The sequence below is a fragment of the Malus domestica genome, chromosome 12, assembly GCF_042453785.1.
Source record: "Malus domestica chromosome 12, GDT2T_hap1".
Taxonomy (NCBI): Eukaryota; Viridiplantae; Streptophyta; class Magnoliopsida; order Rosales; family Rosaceae; genus Malus; species Malus domestica.
In genome coordinates, this window is record NC_091672.1 from 27685432 (window position 1) to 27707893 (window position 22462).

Here is a 22462-nt window from a genome sequence, read left to right on the forward strand (position 1 = left end):
TCACTTGTATTTTTATTAAAGATTGGTTCAAAAAAAATTTCATTAAAAACGTTTTCAGCCATTTTAAAAGTACTTCCAAACGAGTCATAAACGTTTCCCCTCCAATGTCAACCATTTCTTTTTAATCTCTGCATGTTCATTTCACATAACACTGATTGCAACGTGTTATCGTGTATTTTCCACTTAACAAGAACCATTAGGAAAAAAATGCATTTATCGGAAAATATTATGGGGTCTGATTTGTCAAGTGCTTAATGCTTTTAACTTTTAAGCTTATGCAATTTCAACCATTCATGCTCAATTAGTGGTAAAGATTGTGTTTTGTGGATAAACCCACACACTATATATGGTAATTAGGCTTATAATTAGCGGTTGGGCTTTTTAAAACATACTTGAACTTGGATCCAACCAACATTGGACCTATTGCAAGGGTAAGAGTGAAACTTGGGCTTGAGATACCAAATTTGGGTTTTGATCAATGTTTTTGTGGGTTAGCAGTAGAACTGTTTGTTTGGGCCTTTCATCTTATTGGTCTCATTTTATTTTATTTTTTGCACAAAAGTGATTTCCGCACTCTTTTTTAACCTGTTACAATTCTCTGCTTAATTATGTTTCTTGAGTCCTCTTTCATTTATTCAAGCCCTTGTTCACTTCTTATAATATCTTCTTTTTGGTTTTTGCACTCTCTTCTTTGAATCCATTGGGAAGGGAATTCAAATTTAAAGTTTCTTTGAGCTTTCATAAGTTAAGGATCACTAGACAAAGAACTAATTGATCCAATCATACGAGCTTAGAGCATCTCTAACAAACAGTTTTGTTAAATTTTGCTAGTTTAGCTGGTGAATAGTGTCGAAAAACTACTTTAGCTAGTATCTTTAATTTTTCATATCCAACCACACTATATTTTAACAAACGTTGAATACTTTAAATCAATCATTTCAAAATAAAAAAAAAATCCAACACACTCATTTTCTAAAACCACCTCCTCTCTCTTTTCTTTTCTCCTTGGCTCACGGATCCACCCTTGAGTCAGTTGACGATGTGTTTTTTAGATTTAGCTCTTTAAAATAAAATTTTAGTGGTTTTACAACTTTTGTTGGAGATGCTCTTAAGTTCGCCGTATTTTAGGTTTCTAAAAGCCTAGAAGACACTTATTTCACATATCTTATTGTTTCACAATATTTTGAAGCATGAAAATTGGAATCAATCACCTTTCTTTTAGGTTTAACAACTCATCGACTTCCCTTTTTCCCCCACACATGATATGACTGGAAGAGAGTTGAGTTGTCTAATTCAATGGCATTGTCTATTAGGCCTATCCATAACCACTCAAACTAAATGTTTTATGGACCGACCTGGTGACTGAGAGCTTTAAAATAATGAAGGTTTTGGGAACAAAAGAAAACAGAAACTTGGCCCCTTAAAGAAGAACACCAAAGCTTTAATCCCCAATCTCTTGAATTAATGTGCTTATCTTGAATTTCCCCAACTCATCCATGTTAAATGCCCCAGTGGTTAGGATGAATTTCATACCCGTATTTCATACGATACGTTCTGAATTTGATTCCTAGCGCTGGTGAATCACACGATGATGCCCAGGGGGAGACTCAAATGCATCTGTGAGTCTTATCGGCCCCCAAAAGAATGACTACCATAACAAAGCCATTAGTTGGTCCCTTTAAAAAAAAAATTAATAAGGCAAAAAAAAAAACTCCTCCATGTTAGAATTTAGTGTGAGATTAAAGGAAAGCAGACATAATAATTTAGCAAGTTCTTTAGCACAAAGCTTCCTATTACTTTAATTTATTAATTTTTCTATTCAAGCAATATTTAATCTAATCTAAATTATAGGAAGGAAAAGAAGATTCAAACTTAGAAACAGTACAAAATTTAATAAAAATGTGGACGAGTATAAGCCATTAATGCAGCATATGATCCCCTGAAATCTCATATGATAAGTTGTATTTATGTATTTTGCAAACAAAGTCCAGCAACACCCTTTGTCGCCGTTACAAAAAGGCTCCCTTCCCTTATTGCCAAGTAAAATTGAAGATGCGGACATCAACGATTGCAAATAGGTGGAGCATCCACAAATTCGACATAAGGAGTTCAAAATGAAATTTCTTTCCGTCACGCGTATGTGCCAAGACAATTTAACTTAATATATTATAGTTTTGTGTGCGATAGCCACACTGCTCTAGCAAACATGATACCTGCATTACTTTGGTGTATTATTGAACTTTTTTAATCTGCAGCATATGATGCTGGACCATTAGACAAAACAATGTGTAGAAATGTCACCAAGTGATAGAAATTTACGAGTTGTTTAGGGGGCAAAGAGGCGAGGCAGCAAAAGATATGAAATGTTGATCCTGTCATGATTTAGGGGGAAAAGTGCCATGACTGACTTGACTCACAAGTCACAATTGCATATGATGGCCTCAACCCGTTTTTTTTATGTGCTTTCAAAATTATGATAAGTTTTGGGTCCGGTTAGGTTGAGATTTTTTTTTTTCACAGAAAAGGGTCAGATAATTGGAATTTCGACATTGCACCTTGACGTTCTTTTTCTATTTCACCCTTTTGTTGTGCTTAGAAGAAAACTAAAGAAAGAATGTCAAAAACCCTAAGAGAATGTTTGGTATTCTACTTGAATCCAACTTTTTAAACTGAAAAACAATTTTCAAGTTTTAGGCCTTAAAAATTTGTTTGGTAAAACTATTTTGAAAAACTGAACTCAAGACTAACTAAAAAATATAGTTTATTCTCTAAAAACAAAAAAATTTAGTTTTTAGAAATTTTAAACTTAAACTCGCTCATTTTTTTATCTCCCTCCTTCCCCCTCTCTCTCTCTTTTCTTCTTTCTCTTCCTATTTTTTTTTATCTTTTTCGTCTTTCTTTCAATCCGCTATTTCATTATCTCGTTTGTTTCTCTCACTCCTCTTCCTCTTTATCTCATCCTCTCTCTTATTTCTCTTTTCTTCAATCATCTCTTACTTTCTTTCATTCTCTCTCATCTTTCTCCCTCTCCTGCGATCCCCTCTTTTTATATCTCTTTGTCTAGTTTAAGTTGTAAGATTTAAAATTTTTAAATCGTACACAATCAAGTTTTTAAGTCTTAAAAAAAATATTTTCAATAAATGTTCTTAAGAAATGTTTTGAGAAATGATAAAAAAATTCAAATAGAATACCAAACAGGCCCTAAATTTTCGCTATTTTTCTTATCTGTTTCCCTTATCTTCTCTGTTGTCACTTGACGTTCTTTCTAAATTTCTATGAAAGCAAATGCAAAGTGCAAACAAAACCCCTGAATTCCTCATTAAATAGCCAAAAGTGTAGGATTGGTGATCCGAAATTGAGAGAAAATCTTGCATGCAACCAAGATCAGGAAGATGGAGATGTATCGATCTCCGCAAACAACCAAAAGCTTCTCTTTATGACAGATAGAGAATCTTGCATACAAATGAAATAATTTTTTGAGTGTTATACAAAGATCGAGATATATCTCCGCAGAAAGCCAATAACCTCTCTTCAATCGGGTTTGGTCTTGGAAGCTAGCGATTCGGTGGAAATGAGGCACCGTTATACTATTTATGCTAAGTACTCTTAATCTTGAACTAACTCTTCTTGACTTATAGCTAAAGCCTTTGATTCTTTGAACCTGTCAATTATAGCTTGTTATGGTAAAGGAATGGCGATCCTAATCACGAAAAAAATCTAGATACATCAACGACTGACAACGATCGACGATTAGTTCATCATTTGTAAAAGTAACTCCTGATCATGCAAAACAACAATGACATTAAGAAAAAAGAAGACATTACTGCATCAAGATTCACAAAATATTATGAAATCCATTAAGATGTGTCCCTTGAGTGTAGAGATTCTAGTTAATTCAATAAGTGTCCTACAAAGTTAACTTTAGACAATGACTGACTTGTTTGGAAATGGAGGGTCTCTCTCTTTGGTCAAATTCAAAAGTATGCATAGTCTATTTGCAAACTAAACATGTGCTAGGGAGGGACATGCCTCTAGGCTCTATCTCTAAGAGGTTACTCACATTTGAATTTGATATTAATAATTATAGCTCAACTACTCGACCATGTGTATGTCGCTTCGTTCCAAATTGGTCCCTAAACTTTTAAAAGTGTGTTTATCAAGGATAAAATTATTAAGGATAAACGGTAGCCTCTGTTTAAAAAAAATTGGCACAATGACACGTGACTACATTTTTTAGTGCATTTTAGTAACTCATCTACTTTGCTGAAAATGCTCACAATCTACTAACACATAACCACTTACTTCTAGTTTTCAATTTCAAAAAGTTCAATAAAATCGACCTCATTGAATAATGTGGTCTAATAATTTTGTTAGATGTGTAGCTATTTGAGTGGTTGTTTCGATGTTAAACTGGTCATAAAACACTTTATCGGCCCTATAACGCTAGTCCTCTCTTCTTCTAGCCCTTTTTTTTTTTAAGGTTTCTATGTCAATATATTCAACACTACTGTCCTTGTTTGACACATTCAAAAGTTTAAGGAACAATATAACGAAAGCAAGTACAAGGACCAAAGTGGAACAACCACTAAAATTAAGGGAACAAATTTATAATTAACTCTATAAACTTTATGATGTGATTTGTTGTCATGTTTTTATTGGGCGGGTCTTTAGCGGGGCCTGTGGAGCCCATTTGTTGTGATTGTTGGGCTTGGGCCGGCAGCCTGATGTCCTTAACTAATATTACAAAGCCGGCGTGGTGCTTTGGGTCCTACCCGTGTGGACCTCTAACTTTCGGGCCCCACAACGGCTTTTGTCGAATCTCCGACTAACGAACATTTAAAATTGGCGCCGAACCTGTTTAGGCTCGTATTCCTAACCGGGTAAATTTGAATAATTCAACCGTTGGAAGACGGAACGGGAGTTGAATTAAGGCTAGCCTTGAATTAACAACAATATTCTTTTTCTTTTTAAGTTTTTTATTTATTTATTACTTACAAAAAAACAATATGATATCGAACTCATAATAAATTTATTAATAAATATTGTCATCTTGCATTCGTGTCAACTAAACTTTAAAACATTCTCTAACCATGTAAAAACTGAATACTGCTAGAACAACTAAAAATGTGTCTTCTTTTTTCCCTTATTTTCCATGATGCTCATAATAATTACTTTATCATTGCGAATGTTGAATTTAATTTATTATTTTTGAGGTCATTTCATGCAAATGGAGGTTGGATCGTGATTTTTTTTTTTTTTTTAACAAGAAGCAATAGCAATTTTCATTGATAAACAATAATAATGACAAGGGTTTCCATGTTGATACGTTCTTCAATAATCAATTCATTGATATGGAGATAATTCGCACAACTCATATATAAACAATAATCCTATAAATGACTACCACAAGCATATGCAACGTTGAAAATAGCATAAGCATTGCTGGTAGATCTGCCATAAAAATGACAGACACAATAGACCTATATCAGAGCATAGGCAATATCATCACCAAGAAGCGAGTCCACATCAAACCATCACTAACAGGAAGGCCACATCACTCGTTAGGCAAGACATCACTTGCTAGACGCCGTACAAACAAAAGTTGCACTAAACCTACACTAACCCAAGAACAAAATCCACCGGTTGATTCACTCCACTAGTTAGTTCATCACCACCTATGACTTCATAACTATGAGATCCGCTGCTACCGCAAGCAGAGCCACAATAGATCTGGCTAGGTAAGGCGACGCTACCACAAATCTCAAGAAAAGCAACACCACTATGGAAATCAAGTCGTTGGAAATGAATTTAACCCACCAACAACTGAGAAATCAACCCAAAGTCGCATATCTATCCCCAAATTAAAGGAAACAACCTTGGGTGGATGGGAGATCTCGATTGAGGTGGAGGCTCTAATTAGGTTGTCCATTGTGTAGTTTAGCCGCACTCCTCCTTCTCCTAGTGTAAAAATGTAAAAGAAAAAAAAAACTTTGAGATCATGTGCATCTTCACCTTATCCCACCCCACCACACTCACAAAGCCTAGAAGAATCTTGGACTATGCAACTTTACCATAAAACATTCAAAATAAGTGAACCCAAAAGAGAAAAATATTATTAGCAAAGTTTAAAGGTATTAGTATATAAGCTTCTAATACAAATGATTTTTTTTTAATGTGACTACAAATGGCCTAAATCATGAAGTGGTGCACATATATCATGTGCTATTCAAATGGGTCCCCAATCATCTTTCATTGACAAGTGGAAGAGGGGCAAAGAAGATAGGGTAGTGCATGCAGCTGGAGGCTGGTGTTCTTCCTCTTTCAATTTCCTTTTCATTAGTTGAAATTTATATTTATATTTTGTTTTTCTTAATTTTGAATTAGTTTATATGGTTTTTAATTAAATTAAAGTGCTTTATGAAGGGTTTGATTAATTGCATGAGAACTACTGAATAATATTAAGTTCAAATCAAGTAATATATCTAAAAAGGCCAAGTTCTCAATTTTTGGGCAAGTAGAATGGTCCTAATGATCATATCCTAACTCTTAATAATTTAATAACTTATTTATTTTTTGAATTATTAATTTCTCTAATCATTTCAATCAATTAACATAACGTCAATTAGATGACTAAGTCATTTGAGAAGATATTGACTTTTCTAAGAAATGTGTTGAATATTATATTACTATTTGAACATAAAAGGTTTTGACTTCTTTATTTTGCTTGTATTTGAGAGTAATTTTATAGACATCAATCGTTATAACATGTATATTTAGTTGTTAATATTATATATTATATTTATAATATATAAGTAGTATTATACACTATAATATAACATGTGAATTTGTAATAGCATGACGATATTAAAAACTTTCTCATCAATCTACCTTACATAAAGCCACACCCTTCTTTTTTAACCAAAAAGTGAGAAACAAAGGCAAAAGACAAGTTTGTTAATCCAACCAGTCCAATTGGCCAAAGAGAAGGGCAAGAGTCAAATTAGGTTTTATGTGACCACAAAATTGAAGAAATGCCCCTTTAATTCACTTCCAAGAAAAAAGAATCCCTCCAATGATAATGACTTATATAGCACATGTATACTGTCATGGTAGCGTCCTGCTCAAAGAAATAAAGACATATGTAACTTTTTGTTCACATATTTTTATTCCATTAGCACAAAACGTCATGTGACAAAAGTTATTCTTTCATCTCTCACAACCTAAAATGAAATAACAAAGTAACAAGGAAAATGTTAATTTTAGAGACAAAAGGATCCGTTAAATACAAACCGTTAGAGCCAAGCTTTCCCGAGAGGCTCGGAACCAGGTTCGGTGTAGTATTTTTCCTTCTATATTTGACAAACCCAGAAACGGAGAGAGAAGGGAAACAAGCTAAAACTAGTCTAACCAGAGAAAGATAGAGAGAGAAAGCCTGAGAGAGAGAGAGAGAGAGAGAGAATCAAATCATCCGAACCTAAAAATCTTCTCTCTCTTCACTTTCCAAATTTTTTATCTTTTTGCTATCTTCACATCCAAGTTTCCTCCCATTTCTAATTTCACTTTCTCCCTCAGAGATTTCCGGAAAATTTTTCATAAACTTCACATTTTTCCAAAGAAAAAGATTCGAACTTGCCGGAATTCCCATTACGATTTTGGCTTATGAATTGTGATTTGGGTAGTTTGAGCAAGTTGGATTAACGGGTAGGAGTTGAATTTTAACGCCCAGATTTTTGGTGTTTTTTTTTTCTGGGTTTTTTTTGGCGGTAAATGGCGACGGAGCAAGTCTTGCCGTTCTCCATAGCTTCTGTGGTTGAATGCGTTCTTCAGAAGCATGGGAGTCGTTTAAACGATATCGACTTGGCTTCTAGGAAGGCCGAGGAAGCATGTAATCATCTTTCCTTTATTTATTTTTGATCTTTCAATTCAGATTAATTTTTTCAATTGATTGGTTCTTGCATTTCTTGAGGTGGCCAAGAAAGTCTTCTGATCCTATGAATGTTGCCGTGTTATTGTGCAGCGTTGAGAAGGTATGAAGCAGCAAGGTGGCTAAGAAAGACCGTTGGCGTCGTTGGGGGTAAAGATTTGCCGGCTGAGCCTTCGGAAGAGGATTTCCGCCTCGGATTGCGCAGTGGAATAATCCTCTGCAATGTTCTCAACAAAGTTCAACCCGGAGCTGTGCCGAAGGTAATGGCCCAACTTGGTTTCCAGTTTGCATTGGTTCAAGCCCTTTTTGTTTATTGACTGGTTTTGCTAATGTTAACTGGCGATTTGTTCTTAGGTAGTTGAAGGCCCTTGTGACTCCGTTATTATTCCCGATGGGGCGGCTTTGTCAGCGTATCAGTACTTCGAAAATGTCAGGAACTTCCTTGTGTCTGTTGAGGAAATGGGGCTTCCAACCTTTGAAGCCTCGGATTTGGAACAGGTTTGTGCTCAGGAAATGTACTCCGAAAACAATTGTGTTTTGATGAATCCTTATGATTTAGGAAGAAATGCATTGGTACTTTGTTTATTTGTTGTTCGGCTGTGGCAGTTTTTCACATTCTGAAATTACAGGGAGGGAAATCCGCAAGGATTGTGAACTGCGTTCTAGCATTGAAATCATACTCTGAGTGGAAACAAGGAGGTGCAATTGGATCGTGGAAATATTGTGGAGCTTTGAAACCAACTACCTGCGGGAAATACTTCGTGCGAAAAAATTCAGAACCCTTTTCAAATTCCTTTCCAATGACCTTATCATGGGGCGAAAAGTCCCACGATAGTTTGTCCAGTGAAGATCTCAATGAAGCAGTAAGTGAGATCAGGTGTTTCTCAGTTTTTATTTTGCACTCATAATATTGCAGGAAAGTAATTGTTTTGCTTTCTGCTCTTCAGAGTTCCTCTCATTCTTTACATGTGCTAGTCCGTGAACTGCTTTCAGACAAGAGGCAGGAAGACATACCAATCGTAAGGGTTCTTCTACCTTTTATGTTGATTATCTACTCGTTCAGCCCGAGCACCTGTTTATATATATGCATATATGTATAACTTAGAGAAACAATTTCCTGTTGCTTTTAACAGATTGTGGAAAATATGCTGAGTAAAGTCATGGAGGAGTTTGAGCATCGGTTAGCAAGCCAAGGCGAACTGGTAAGCACTAAGCAGCAGCATTTCTTCAACATTGCCTTGCTTTTTCCTATGTGCATTGCTTTTCTCCCAAAGAAAGCTCATTGCCTCCTTTCGAGAAAGTATGTTATATGTGGGATGATTGAATTCTTTATGACAGATGAAAACAGCTTCCAGAGATATGACGTTGTCCGGCCCTGATAGACCTCTTTCGGACTGTGCCTCTGAATGTGCTTCTGGTGATATGAAGGTACAAGTTTTAGATTCAATAGAAGTGGCAAGTTTGTGTCGTTATGATATCCTTGTGCACGTGTCTCGGTTTTGTTTGTATCTTTTATCATTAGCACAATGGGTGACATTTTGCTGCCATTGATGGATGATTAAGATTGAAGAGAAAGCTTCCTCTGAAACCAAAGAGGAGGAAATATACAACCAAAGCGAGGTATCGAAAAGTCAGTCTTTAAAGCAGATAACGTTGGTTGATCGACAACAGAAAGACATCCAGGTAAACTACGGTCACATCATATTAGCAGCTACAAAATTTTGTTTATCTGCCCTAAGATACTGGCGAAACTTATGTTAATCTTTATTCTGTAGGAATTGAAACATACTCTATACGATACAAAAGCAGGAATGAAGCTTCTACAAATGAGGTACCAGCAGGAGTTCAACAACCTAGGTAGGACTTCAAATGAAAAACGATATGATATGCTTTTAATAAGGCTCACTTAGCTCACGTTTTGTCGAATACTTTAACGTTGTTTCACGTTCTCAACGGAGGACCATAACTAGTTTACCATGCATGTAGGCAAGCACCTCCATGGTTTGGCTTCTGCAGCGACAGGATATCAGAAGGTTCTTGAAGAAAATCGCAAGTTATACAATCAAGTGCAGGATTTGAAAGGTAGTGTTTCTGGTCTTCCTTTAATGGTCTCGAGTTCTATGTTTAAGAAACAGTTTGTGTTTTGTACGTGTCTACAAGATTAATTGGTCCATCAATTACTTTGGTTAGGAAATATAAGGGTATACTGTCGAGTGCGGCCCTTCTTGCCTGGGCAACCAAATCGGGCCAGTACTTATGATCACATAGATGACAGAAGTCTTAAAATTATCACTCCCTCCAAATATGGCAAAGAGGGAAGGAAATCTTTCACTTTCAACAAAGTTTTTGGTCCCTTTTCAACCCAAGGTTAGCTACTCTCAATATGGTTTCGTTCCTAATCTATCATATTTGTCAGCATTTTTCACTGCCACTTTTCTTTCTCTGCAGAGGAGGTGTTTTCAGATACGCAGCCTCTGATTCGGTCTGTTCTCGATGGTTACAATGTCTGTATATTTGCTTATGGCCAAACGGGATCAGGGAAAACTTTTACAATGGTAAAATATGTGCATAGATGTTTCATCATATAATCTTCATTCTTTGGCCAACTGACTCCTTACAAGTTATAAATTCATGTTGTTCACCTATGTAGACTGGACCGAAGGAGATTACAGAGGAAAGTCGAGGTGTAAATTACAGAGCACTCAGTGATTTATTTTATCTATCAGAACAGAGAAAGGACACCATTTGTTACGAAATTTCTGTTCAGATGCTTGAAATTTACAATGAGCAAGTCAAGGATCTCCTTGCGGTGGAGGGTTCTAGCAAACGATATCCTTCATGAGTCATGACACTCATTATTTTTCGTTTACTATTGTTTTCTTTACAATGCATATCATAATTCTCTGTGTCCTTAACTCCAACATACATTAGAAATTCGCAACAGCTCTCAAAACGGAATTAATGTACCTGAGGCGAACCTTGTTCCCGTATCATCGACTTCTGATGTTATATATTTGATGAACCTTGGGCATAAGAATCGTTCAGTGAGTGCCACAGCCATGAATGACAGGAGTAGTAGGTCGCACAGGTAAGATTAATAATGTCCTCTTAGATAAATTGTGAGTTGATCCCTTCTCGTTTCACACTAAGAGTAAAGTTCTGAAGTGACCATGAATCCGTCTAAACTAACTCCTGTGACATCATAAACAGTTGCTTGACAGTACATATTCACGGAAGAGACCTGACGTCAGGAAGTATTCTTCGGGGTTGTATGCATCTAGTTGACTTGGCAGGAAGTGAGAGAGTTGACAAATCTGAGGTGACGGGAGACAGGTTAAAGGAGGCACAACATATTAACAAATCTCTCTCAGCTTTAGGAGATGTCATTGCCTCTCTTGCTCAAAAGAACGCACACGTTCCTTACAGAAACAGTAAACTTACACAACTACTCCAAGACTCACTCGGTAAGATTGTTTAATAAACTTGAGCACACAGAGGCATTTTTCTGATTTTTTGTTGGTCTCCATTGTAATCATTTGATCCATCCTCAATTGTGTCAGGAGGGCAAGCAAAGACGCTCATGTTTGTTCATATCAGCCCTGAGCCTGACGCTCTCGGAGAAACACTTAGTACACTCAAATTTGCAGAAAGAGTTTCCACAGTTGAACTTGGTGCTGCTCGAGTTAACAAAGACGGTGCAGATGTAAAAGAACTCAAAGAACAGGTGGTTAATCTATGGCTTCTACAATTATATCCAATTATAATGTACAATAACCTCTTGTTCACCAATTTTTCTTACTGTCTTATCCAGATTGCTACACTTAAGGCAGCCTTAGCAAGGAAGGAAAGCGAGGGAGCGCAAGCGCAACTTAAATATTCTCAATCCATGAGCCCAGAAAGATCTAGAATCAAGTCTGCTGGGTCTTCCCCTTTGCATTTTAATCGGAAAAGCACTGGAGATTTGGCCGGGGCTCGCAGGCAAACAGCAGATGATTTTGGAAACATAGAGGTATTGGCTAAGTATTAAATTGATAAGCTGAAAACTTTATTTTATCCTTTTTAGTTGATGAATCTAACACTGGAGGTTCATCTAATTGCACTAGGTTCGCAAAAACACTGCATTGAAGCCAAAAAGGCGAAGTTTAGATCCTCAAGATATGATGATGCATGCACGTTCGCCTCCCTGGCCACCTGCTTGTAATCAAGGACTAAATTCAAAGGAGGAATCCGATAAGGATTCAGTACTTTCTGGAGATTGGGTTGATAAGGTCATGGTGAACAAACATGAAGGTGCAAATAGAGAAGAGAATCTATTAGGAAGTTGGGATATGGACAATAGACAGTTGCCGGAGATGTTTGGACCGAGTAGCCTTCCTGACCCTCCGAAGTTGTACATGGAACAACACTTTGGAAAATTAACGGCGAGCAAAGAGGACAGCCAAGACTATGATGTACAAAGGAGTCGGAATGAGATGGCCAATACCGATGATTCTGATGATCAGCTTGATGCTGCAACAAGTGATTGTTCAGAGCCAGACATGCTTTGGCAGCAAAACCTTCCGAAACCTACCAGCATTCCAAACGGTCTGAGGGCAAAAGCAAAGAAAACTAATTCGAGGCCAATAAGGAGCCCGGAAACTAGGTAAACTCCGACTGCTATAAGTTTATATCGTTTTCTTTGAGCTGCATTATCAGCATATTGTTTCCTATGCAAAATATCTTATGTACCTTGACATGTTCTAATAAGATGTTTCAACTTATCTGCTTTGTCACCAGGAGTATGATTCCATCGTTTATTCCTTCGCCATCACGGAAACCACCCAATGGAGTTAGTCAGCCTCTGCACAGGACCTTAAGTGGAAGGTCCGGTGAAGGGAAACGAAGGCCTGGGAGTGCAAAGTGATACCGACGACGAGGTTGCTTTTTTTATTGTGTTTTGAGGGAAGTTGGCTGTATGATTCTTTTTTTTGTTTTTTCGGGGTCATTTTTGTGTGTTCACATATACCTAGAGAGAGAGAGAGAGAGAGAGAGAGAGAGAGAGAGAGAGAGAGAGAGAGGTTTTCTATAGGCAATAATTCTGGTTGCCTGAGTTTCTCCGGTGGTGGTCATGAGATGTAAGTTGTCGAGCACCCCGTTCCATCAAAGTTTATTTTATATGAGTGTTGATATTACAGTTTGCCCTCGGGATTGAAGCGAGTCTATATTTTTCTTTTCGATACAAACAATACTGGGTAGGGGAGGAGGAAAACTGAACATAAATCTTGGATGCATGGTAACCGTTATAAACAACTTGAGCTACAAGCCTTTCGTGCACGGTTAAAATCATACTAGTTTGATAATCCCAACAAAAAACGCAAGTTACTTGTTCCTTTCACAAAGATCTTGAAATATCCAGTTCATGCAAGATTATCCACGTTATCAATTAACATAAACAAATCAATGTCGTAATTAAGCGGATTTATAAGTATCATCATTTCATCAGAATTCAGTTCCTACTAATTAATTAACTGCTAAGTACACATTTTATCAACCTTGACTGGAGAAATATACTGGGAACATGAAATTTGTTGATGCACAAAATCAGTGAGAACTTTGGTACAACAAAAAATGTTAAGTTTGTGACCTTCGCTAGATTGCTCCGGTCACTAGCGTGAATAAGTATGTAAATGGATAGAGACAGGGAAACAAACACAAGATGTATGTGGTTCACCCAGATTGGCTACGTCCATGGAGTAGAGGAGTTCTCATTAATTGTGAAGGGTTTACACAAATACATAGGTTCAAGCTCTCCTTTTATGAGTACTAGTGAATGATTTAGTACAAATGCCATTAGGAAATATTGTAAGAGAATGATCTCTATTTATAGAAGAGAGTTTCTAGTTTCATTTTGACATTGACACGTGTCGTGTTGTGATTGGCTTCTGATGTCGACACGTGTCGCGCTGTGATTGGCCTCCTGGTTGGAGGGAAACTTTTCTGGGTCCTTGACGGTATAACGTTGACCGATGCTCAGTAGTTTCAGGATTGATCAAGTATGGTACACACAAAATTAACTACAGTTTGGCGATCATTCCGATATAACAACAACAACAAAGTCTTATCTCATTAAATGAAGTCGGAGTCTTTCTTGCTTGCAAGGTGAAAAAGTTCCGTCACATGTTTTGTGACGGAACAAGGGAGGAGGGTTTGTTTTTGGTGAAATTGGAGTTGGTGCGTGGCTGCCAAGTTAGGGTTGTTAAACAAGAGATCTCACATAAAAATATTGGTACAATACTCTACGATTTTCAAATTAGGGTTGACTGGAGCAAGGCGCTTACAATTCAAATTACCTCTTCAACAAGAGATCTCAAGTTTGAAACTATACTGTTCACGCAATTGGGTGCTACATTAAATTATGAGACACTTTGGATGCGGTCCCTAACTATAAATATTCTTTGATTGCAACCTTGTTAGTTTTTAATTTTTCATTGAGGTCTCTGACATTAATGTAATAATATAAGTTACTATATTTTTTAAATTAAAAATTAAAAATTGAAATTTGTAATTGTTTATATTAATGAGATTTTAAATAAAACCCATAATTTATGGGATTAAAAATAATAAAATAAAATTATACTCTCTATTATATTGTATGTGTGTGTGTACATATATGTATGGGTACATTAACCAAAATTAACAAAAAAAGTTACTGTACCAAAACATGGATACATTCTCAAATCAACGAAAAAGAATGTACCCATATAAGTTTAAACATAGATTAAAAATTTTGAATGGATTTTATATTAAAAAAATGGTACATTTTACATATAACAAATTGATATATTTGAGAATGGGTACATTTAAGATTAAAAAAATTGAAAAATTATATGAATGGGTACATTTAAGATTAAAAAATTGAGAATCTTTATATATATATATATATATATATATATATAAACTAATAGGTACAAACTTAATTTAATTTTTTATTATTTTGGAAATGTTTGAATTGAAAATTAATTAGAAGTTTAATAGAGGTGTGAGTATTAAACCCTAAATTAATTACTAATTTTTATATTAAAAAAATATATAATAAACATGTAAATTCATTATCACATTAATGCTAGGGACTTGAATCAAAATTTGAGAACTAATAAGGTCTTAGTTAATGAACAGTAAGAACTAGGAACCGGATACTAATTTTTTCTTAAATTATATTGTCATCTAATTAGAAATAAATTAACCCTAAGATATAAACAAATGAAGTAGAAAATAGAGAATTCAAACTCGAGACCTAAGAGATGAGCACAGTGCCCCTGATTAATTGCACTTGTACTTCTATACTACGTACAAGTACATGGTCCGAAAAGTTAACGATTAAATATTGCATGTAGGGATTTAATAAGTCTTTGCAACAGTTAAATCTTAACCCAATTAATTAATGTAAACTACATTTGACGTTGGTTAATACTTGCATTTCCCCCTTGGGGGATGAGCTCATTCCATCCTTACAAATAACGTATTCTGACCATAAATTTCATAATTGGAATCATTCAATTACTTATAATCGGAGATCATTTAGTCATTTGAATGTATATAATAACTAGACAGGGTAGGTAGGGGTGCAACTTGGGTTGGGTCAACCAGAATCCGTCCATGTCCAACTTGTTTTCAAATCCGATCGGGTAGGTTAGTATGAAGAAAAGACCCGCCCAAACCCAACCCGACCTCAACCAGATCATTTATTGGGTTGGGTTGACATGATGTTTTTGCCCGCCCATGTCAACTGAAACACAATCCAATTTTGAGCTCTAATTCGCTCATACACATATTACCATCGCACTTCATATTATATAAGTTATGAATAAGTCTTGGAATGACTATACTTCTTTATAGTTTGTCTTCATATGAATATGAATGAATGATAGTGTTACTATTACATTTTTTTTATTGAATCTCTGTGTAGGTCTTGTAATCCAATTTCAAATTTGCATGGTTGAAACATTAAAAATTGTTTGTTTTAACTTTTGTGTGGATGATGATGTGTAAATGAAAATCTAACTACAATTGACGTTGTTTCGCTCAAAATGTGAAAATCAAGGAAAACAAGGTGTAATAAAATCTGAATCCAATTAAAATATGAACTTGACTAAATCCGCTTGAACCCAAACCCAACTCAAACCTGAATTGTAAAGAATGAATCAGGGTTGGGTTGACCATTCAACCCGCCCGAGTTGCAGATATCAAATAATATATTCATGATGAACCGTCTATTTATTTGATACATTTGTTGACTTGATATTCGCCTAAAAATTAACAAATTGAACTATTTTGATCGTTTATTTGATCTAATCAATATACGTGGTTCACAAATGGAGGTTGGCAACAAACGTAAATATTACGTCGAAATAAAAAAACAAAAAAGATACGATACGAACAATGTGGCTTCCCAAGTCCCCACCAGCCGGTGGATCATGCAGGCAACCACATCCAGCTGCGTTAGTCAAAGGGACCCAACTGTCAACCAAACCCACTCCATCAGAGGTCACTTCCGTCATTTCACCCCTACCAATTTGCAATTCTCTCGCCGGAGAATTCGGACATAAATCTCATACAACACAGTTTTCTCCCAAAAATCCCACCCCCTCTCTCTCTCTCTCTCTCTCTCTCTCTCTAAGCTGTCTTCCAATCAAATCACGGAAAAGGTGCGACGCTTTCTCTCTCCTAGGGTTTGTTCTCGAACCAGTGCGAGCTCGATTCCAATGGAGGACTTGTAGATGGGCTTCAATGTCGGATCCTCCCTGCTCGATCCGTCTCTGACTGTCAGTGTTTTTGCTCTGCATTCGAAGGTACCCCGATAAATCCCTCTGATTTTTCCATTTTTTTGGCTATTTCTGAATTTCCCCGGTTTTTAATTTTGCAATATTTATGATTCGTATAGTTCGTGGTTAGCTCAATTTTACTTCTTGAGGATTCAGTAGATTGCTTTACTGTGATCTTTCGATGGATTTCGGGGTCTAAAGGGACTATTTTTGCATATTTTGTGAAGTGTTTTATTTGAATTCGCCCTTTACTATTTATGAAAGTTTAAATTTTGTTATTGCTAGGTGGGGGTTTTTGTAAATTGCTTTTACTTGATATAATTTTCTCATTTTGTTGGTGTAAAATGGCTTCTGATCGGTTGTTGTTTCGAGGAAAAGGTACTAAATTTATAAAATATACTAGCAAGAACAATTTTTTCTTTTTCTTCTTTCGGTATGAATTCTGTTGGTTTTTGTTTTCCATTAGAAATTGTATCTAGCTCTGTTTCGTTTGTAGCTTACCGGTTTTATGAAATATGTGCATAGAAGCATTGGGTCAGTTTCCGGGGATGGTTTTAGATTCTGTAGGCGTAGCGAAAGCTTCTAATGTGTAAAAATTTAGTGGCATATGCTCCGTTATCTAGTTATCATTTTTAACTTTGATATGTGAATCATTTAAGCCAGTTGATGGACGTACGAGGTGATTTAGTACATTTAGATGTACACGTTTGCAATGAAGTTCTGACAGGATTTTGTTTAATCGTTTGGATGAATAGGGTTTTGGCACTTGGGTCTTGGAAATGTCCCAACGGACACTAAAATGAGCCAGATTGAAGTATCGGCGATGAAATCTCCTCTCACTCCACTTGCGACTCTGATTGGTCGTGAGCTTAGGGGTGAGAAAGTTGAGAAACCTTATTTGAAGTATGGGCAGGCTGGTTTGGCGAAGAAAGGAGAAGATTACTTTCTTATAAAAACCGATTGCCAAAGAATTCATTCGGATCCGTCAACATCATTTTCTGTCTTTGCGGTACTTTCCCCCTCTATTTTCTGTCTTTGTACATATATGAAGGACAATTGATCTCTGTTTGGCTGCTGAAAACTGAGGAAAAGGAAAAGAATTTGAGAATCATTTAAAGTGAAAAGTCACCTTGAGTGAATTTGATAGTTGCATTTGTGTCCGGTAAAGTGGAACATTGTTGTTCTCAGGTTTGAAACGGTGTGATAAATGAGCAATCACTGTGTAGTAACTTTTCTTCTTCTACATTTGTCAGCACCAATAGAGCATCACTTCATTCCCTCACTCTTTCTGATACAAATTTGAAATTATTTGTCTGCAGATTTTTGATGGGCATAATGGTATATCAGCTGCTATTTTTACCAAGGAGAATTTATTGGCTAATGTTTTGAGTGCCATTCCTCAAGGAACCAGTAGGGATGAATGGCTGCAAGCCCTTCCTCGGGCGCTGGTTGCAGGATTTGTCAAAACTGATATAGAATTTCAACAGAAAGGTATAACATCAAGCCATTTGATTTCCAGTAATTATTTATTTGATTTGCTTGATTTTGTTTTTCTTAGCTTTCTGATTTAATTTCAACCTCAGGGGAAACTTCTGGTACAACTGTGACTTTTGTTGTGATTGATGATTGGACTGTGACTGTTGCATCTGTTGGGGATTCACGATGTATATTAGACACCCAGGGAGGTGTTGTTTCACTCTTAACTGTTGATCACAGGCTGGAAGAAAATGAAGAAGAGAGGGAGCGTGTTACTGCCAGTGGAGGTGAAGTAGGAAGGCTCAATATTTTTGGGGGCAATGAGGTATATCCTAGTTTATTTTGTTCACCCTTTTTACTTGTAAACTGAAAGGCATTTCAATGAACCATTTTTTTTTATGGTCTAAATTTCTTATGTTTACATGGTTCAGGTTGGTCCCCTTCGCTGTTGGCCTGGTGGATTATGCCTTTCTAGGTCAATTGGCGACACAGATGTGGGAGAATACATTGTCCCAATACCCCATGTCAAGCAAGTGAAGGTGACTTCATCTTGTACTATTGACAATGGTTCTTTTTTACTATGCTTTTACAAAATTTTAATTCTCAGCAACTTTTTTCCCTGGTTATGCAGCTTTCAAATGCTGGGGGAAGACTTATAATAGCTTCTGATGGCATCTGGGATGCTTTGTCATCTGATATGGCTGCCAAGTCATGTCGAGGATTGCCTGCAGAGCTTGCTGCAAAGCTGGTCGTTAAGGTGATGCTCCTTAAATACAAACATTATGTACAGCTCAAGAGAATTAAGCCTGTTTTTACTGATCTAGTCCCGATTTTCTTTGTTCTGTTTTAGGAGGCTCTGAGGTCAAGGGGACTGAAAGATGATACAACCTGCGTAGTTGTTGACATAATCCCTTCAGGCCATACTGTCTTGCCTCCACCACCAATTAAGAAACCAAACATGCTTGCTTCGCTTATCTTTGGGAAGAAAAATCAGAACTCCATGAACAAGACAAATAAACTTTCTGCTATCGGAGTTGTGGAGGAGTTGTTTGAAGAAGGTTCAGCAATGCTCGATGAAAGGTCAGTTCAGCATGGTTTATTATCTAACTGCTAATTATTATGCTGTATTTCTAGTTTGAATGCAGCCCTAATTTCTTTCGTTTCTTGACTGAAATACAGGTTGGGTAAGGATTCTCCTCTGAATGCTAATTCGGGGATTTTCCGTTGCGCAGTCTGCCAAGTGGATCAGCCCCAAGTTGAAGGTTTATCAGTAAACTCTGCGCCTTTCTTCTCCCCGGCATCAAAGCCATGGGAAGGCCCCTTCCTCTGCGCAAAGTGTCAGAACAAGAAAGACGCCATGGAAGGAAAAAGACTGACAAGACCCACAGTGGTCTTGTAGTAATTTACCCGATTACGTTCACTAAATTGTAATTTTTTTTAATCTGGCAGTGTGAGCATATGCTTGGTTTTCGTTTTTCAGGTGGTGACTATTTATAGATGTGTGTAAGAAATGAAGTTGAGATATCCTTTTTGCAGTGTGTCGAAACTTTGTGGCGATTCTGGTTTGTGCTCGGCTGTTTGACTGACTGACAAAGGGTTGAAGTGTTATCGCTATCAGCTTTAATTTGTAAGTAAATTGAAGGTTTGAGTAATTGTTGTGTTAGAACGAACCTAACTCATTGTTGTTCCCTCTACTTACTGTGTTACAACAAATGAATATATAATCGATAGCCAATTTTTTTTAGCACTTGTTTGCAGTTGCCTACAAATGCTGGTTAGATCTTGTCAATTTACTGTTTTTTTTCATGTAACGAGCTGCCTTTAGTTGCCTGATTTTGTTTTACTCCAAATGTGCCTAAATGAAGAACAACTTGCATGAAATGGATACGGTCTTGTATGAAATGGATACGGTCTATACAAGCTTTTCTCGTTTAGTTGCTGTTTTGAAATACAAGAGTAAGATTTAAGCACCACAATTGTTTGTACTGGACATTGTGAGATGTTAAAACTAATGAAAAACTGCCACTTAGTACTATGGTCTAGTGGTATTCCTTTTCACTTGTGAGGTATTATGTTCGATTATCGCCAAAGATGAATTTGAACCACATTATGATGACTACTTAATTGTGAGGTTTAGCTCACTTTCTCATCCCTTTAAACCTATTTCAATCGTTGGAATAAAACTCAATTTTTAGGTTCTAAACCCATTCTAACTTGCTCCAACTTTTGGGGCAAATATGAGTTTTAACCAAAAACCATTTTTGTAAATTTAGGCCAAGATTTCTCGCTGGTTAGTGGGTTGGTTTACTATATATGTGTATTTTTTTATAGTTTTATATATTTATAAATTCATTGAATTCAACGGCTAAGATTTAATATGATCAAGTCCAATGGTAAAAAAAAAAATCTAACGATTCAAATTTAAATCCAACAGCTAAAGTAAATAAAAAAAAATTCTTTCATGTATTTCATATTTTTTTTCATAATTTTCCCATGAGTTTTATGATGTCGTTTAGTGATTTTTTAATATTTATCAAAATATAAATATTTTTAAGTTAAAATATTCATAAAATTAAATTAGGATACTCAGACATAAAATTTATTATTTTTGAAAAAAGTTACTTTAAGAAAAAAAATTATCCAAAATTCATTCTTAATAATTTTAGGCTAAAAATTTAACTCAAAAATGTTAGAGTAGAAAAACTGTTTTTGAATTAAAACCTAAATTTTCTAGGTTAAAAGGTTTAAGTTTTAACATAAAAGTTGGAGATGGTCTTAATGTTGGTGATATTGTTTGTGCAAAAAATAAAAAACTGACTAAAAGATATTCCGACCTTGAACTTTTTTATTAATTTCTTTATTTCGACATAAAAATTAGATTAAAAAAATACTTATGTGACTCAGATAAATGGTAAGCCTGCTTTTAAATGGTTGTAACATCTTGATTATCGTTCAAGCTTGCGAAAACTGTACAATTGTTTTTTTCCCACAAATGGATCCTTCGTGGTTTTGGTCGTGCTTGCGAAAAGCTACAAAAAGAGAAGCACCGTCGGTGGAAGAGGAAGACTTGTACAAGCAGTGCACCCTCTAACCCTAACCCTAACCCTAATCACATGCAACGTCATGTGTGAGTCTTTAAAGTAACTGCGGCAGAGCCTGCTTTTGCATGCACTATTCCTACCGTCCAACATGTTCTCCTCACAAACCCTACAGAGGCTGTTTGGGGAACAGTTGAGAAGCGATCGGAGAAGATCGTCGCAGCAGTTGAGCAATATGTGACAGTGTTCTGAGCACACACGTTGAAGGGCAACTGTTCATCAAGAGTCTCGGACCTTCTGAGGAGAAATCGGTAGAGCGACACGTGTCGTCATCCTGTACGTGATCATGTGGTTTTTATGAGCAGCTAGGTCAATGCTGAGGATCCTGTAGCTGAAGCCTTCAGCTGACTGGAACTCGAGAACTCTCCATTGTTGTTGCAGTAGAGTTTGTAACTCGAGTCCCCCGCACGTGTCGTCTGTACCAAAAGGGTACGGAACTTCCATGTTGCCACGTTTAGGGCAAGCACCAAGAGCTGACACGTGGACTGTTTTGATGATGGTTGTAAGACTGATGAGCATGAACACAGAAAGTTTGAAAACCATATCTGAATGCAGCAGAGAGAGGATGCATGACATGCTGAAAACTAAACGTCTATATTATTTTTAGGGTTTAGCATAAGAAGGATTAGTTTATTAATACGGAAATTTAAAAAAAAAAAATATATATATATATATATATGTACTTAGTTATGTGATTAACATGTTGTAAAAGTCGGCATATGTGAGTTAGGCTAGTTAGTTAGCGTAATGTTTTTGTTTTTTACAAATGATGATTATGTGATTTCACAAACTATATTACACAAGTGGAGGAAATTTTTTCTTTTTAAATGTCCCTACACTTGTATAACCACATTTGTCGTATGTGCTTGTGTTCTTGGACACTGAAAAATCTCTCCCATGAATGGTGAAGCTAATTATCTTATTTCACCCATTGGAAAGGAAATAACAAGTGGCAACTAATTTGGAAAGGAAACAAACAAGAAGTGGCAACTAATTTGAAAAGGAAACAAGAGAGAAAGCAAAAGTGGCAACTAATTCGGATCTTTGAAATTTCATCTAACGGCAAAAAATTATTATAGTTTTTAAGGGGTCAAAACAGGTGGGCCATTGGATGAAATTTTAAAATTCCGGATCACTTGATCCATGACCTTGGTGGAAGAGAT

General features: G+C 36.3%; 2 protein-coding genes across 3 annotated transcripts; both read left to right on the forward strand.

The window, feature by feature from the left end:
* Positions 1-7539: 7539 nt before the first annotated feature.
* Positions 7540-13100, forward strand: LOC103450877 (kinesin-like protein KIN-14I). The gene is made up of 19 exons (XM_029089978.2): positions 7540-7885; positions 8018-8184; positions 8279-8422; positions 8554-8787; positions 8872-8943; positions 9058-9126; positions 9263-9352; positions 9488-9607; positions 9700-9781; positions 9911-10006; positions 10115-10291; positions 10373-10479; positions 10575-10753; positions 10851-11012; positions 11135-11388; positions 11485-11648; positions 11736-11933; positions 12028-12566; positions 12701-13100. The coding sequence occupies exons 1-19, from the start codon at positions 7768-7770 to the stop codon at positions 12825-12827; spliced, it is 3099 nt and encodes a 1032-aa protein (XP_028945811.1). The 5' UTR covers positions 7540-7767; the 3' UTR covers positions 12828-13100.
* A 3354-nt stretch (positions 13101-16454) lies between these two features.
* On the forward strand, positions 16455-19943 carry LOC103450879 (probable protein phosphatase 2C 5). Of its 2 annotated transcripts, XM_008390281.4 has the most exons (9): positions 16535-16752; positions 17481-17734; positions 18045-18216; positions 18309-18526; positions 18633-18740; positions 18833-18958; positions 19052-19281; positions 19381-19628; positions 19738-19943. In XM_008390281.4, exons 2-8 carry the CDS (start codon positions 17525-17527, stop codon positions 19598-19600), a joined length of 1284 nt encoding a protein of 427 aa, XP_008388503.2. In that variant the 5' UTR covers positions 16535-16752; positions 17481-17524; the 3' UTR covers positions 19601-19628; positions 19738-19943. The 2 variants fall into 2 exon arrangements, with proteins under 2 accessions (XP_070665329.1, XP_008388503.2); XM_070809228.1 differs by having other exon boundaries at positions 16455-16752; positions 19381-19943.
* The last annotated feature ends 2519 nt before the right edge of the window (positions 19944-22462 follow it).

What these genes read in the sequence shown, in the direction of transcription:
- LOC103450877 (XM_029089978.2), top strand. Translation starts at nt 7,768, where the DNA reads ATGGCGACGGAGCAAGTCTTGCCGTTCTCCATAGCTTCTGTGGTTGAA. An exon ending in CAGGGAAAACTTTTACAATG is followed by an intron (nt 10,480 to 10,574) that starts GTAAAATATGTG and finishes TCACCTATGTAG; the next exon opens with ACTGGACCGAAGGAGATTAC. An exon ending in ATGATTTTGGAAACATAGAG is followed by an intron (nt 11,934 to 12,027) that starts GTATTGGCTAAG and finishes TAATTGCACTAG; the next exon opens with GTTCGCAAAAACACTGCATT.
- LOC103450879 (XM_070809228.1), top strand. Translation starts at nt 17,525, where the DNA reads ATGAGCCAGATTGAAGTATCGGCGATGAAATCTCCTCTCACTCCACTT. An exon ending in TATAGAATTTCAACAGAAAG is followed by an intron (nt 18,217 to 18,308) that starts GTATAACATCAA and finishes TTTCAACCTCAG; the next exon opens with GGGAAACTTCTGGTACAACT. An exon ending in CTGCAAAGCTGGTCGTTAAG is followed by an intron (nt 18,959 to 19,051) that starts GTGATGCTCCTT and finishes GTTCTGTTTTAG; the next exon opens with GAGGCTCTGAGGTCAAGGGG.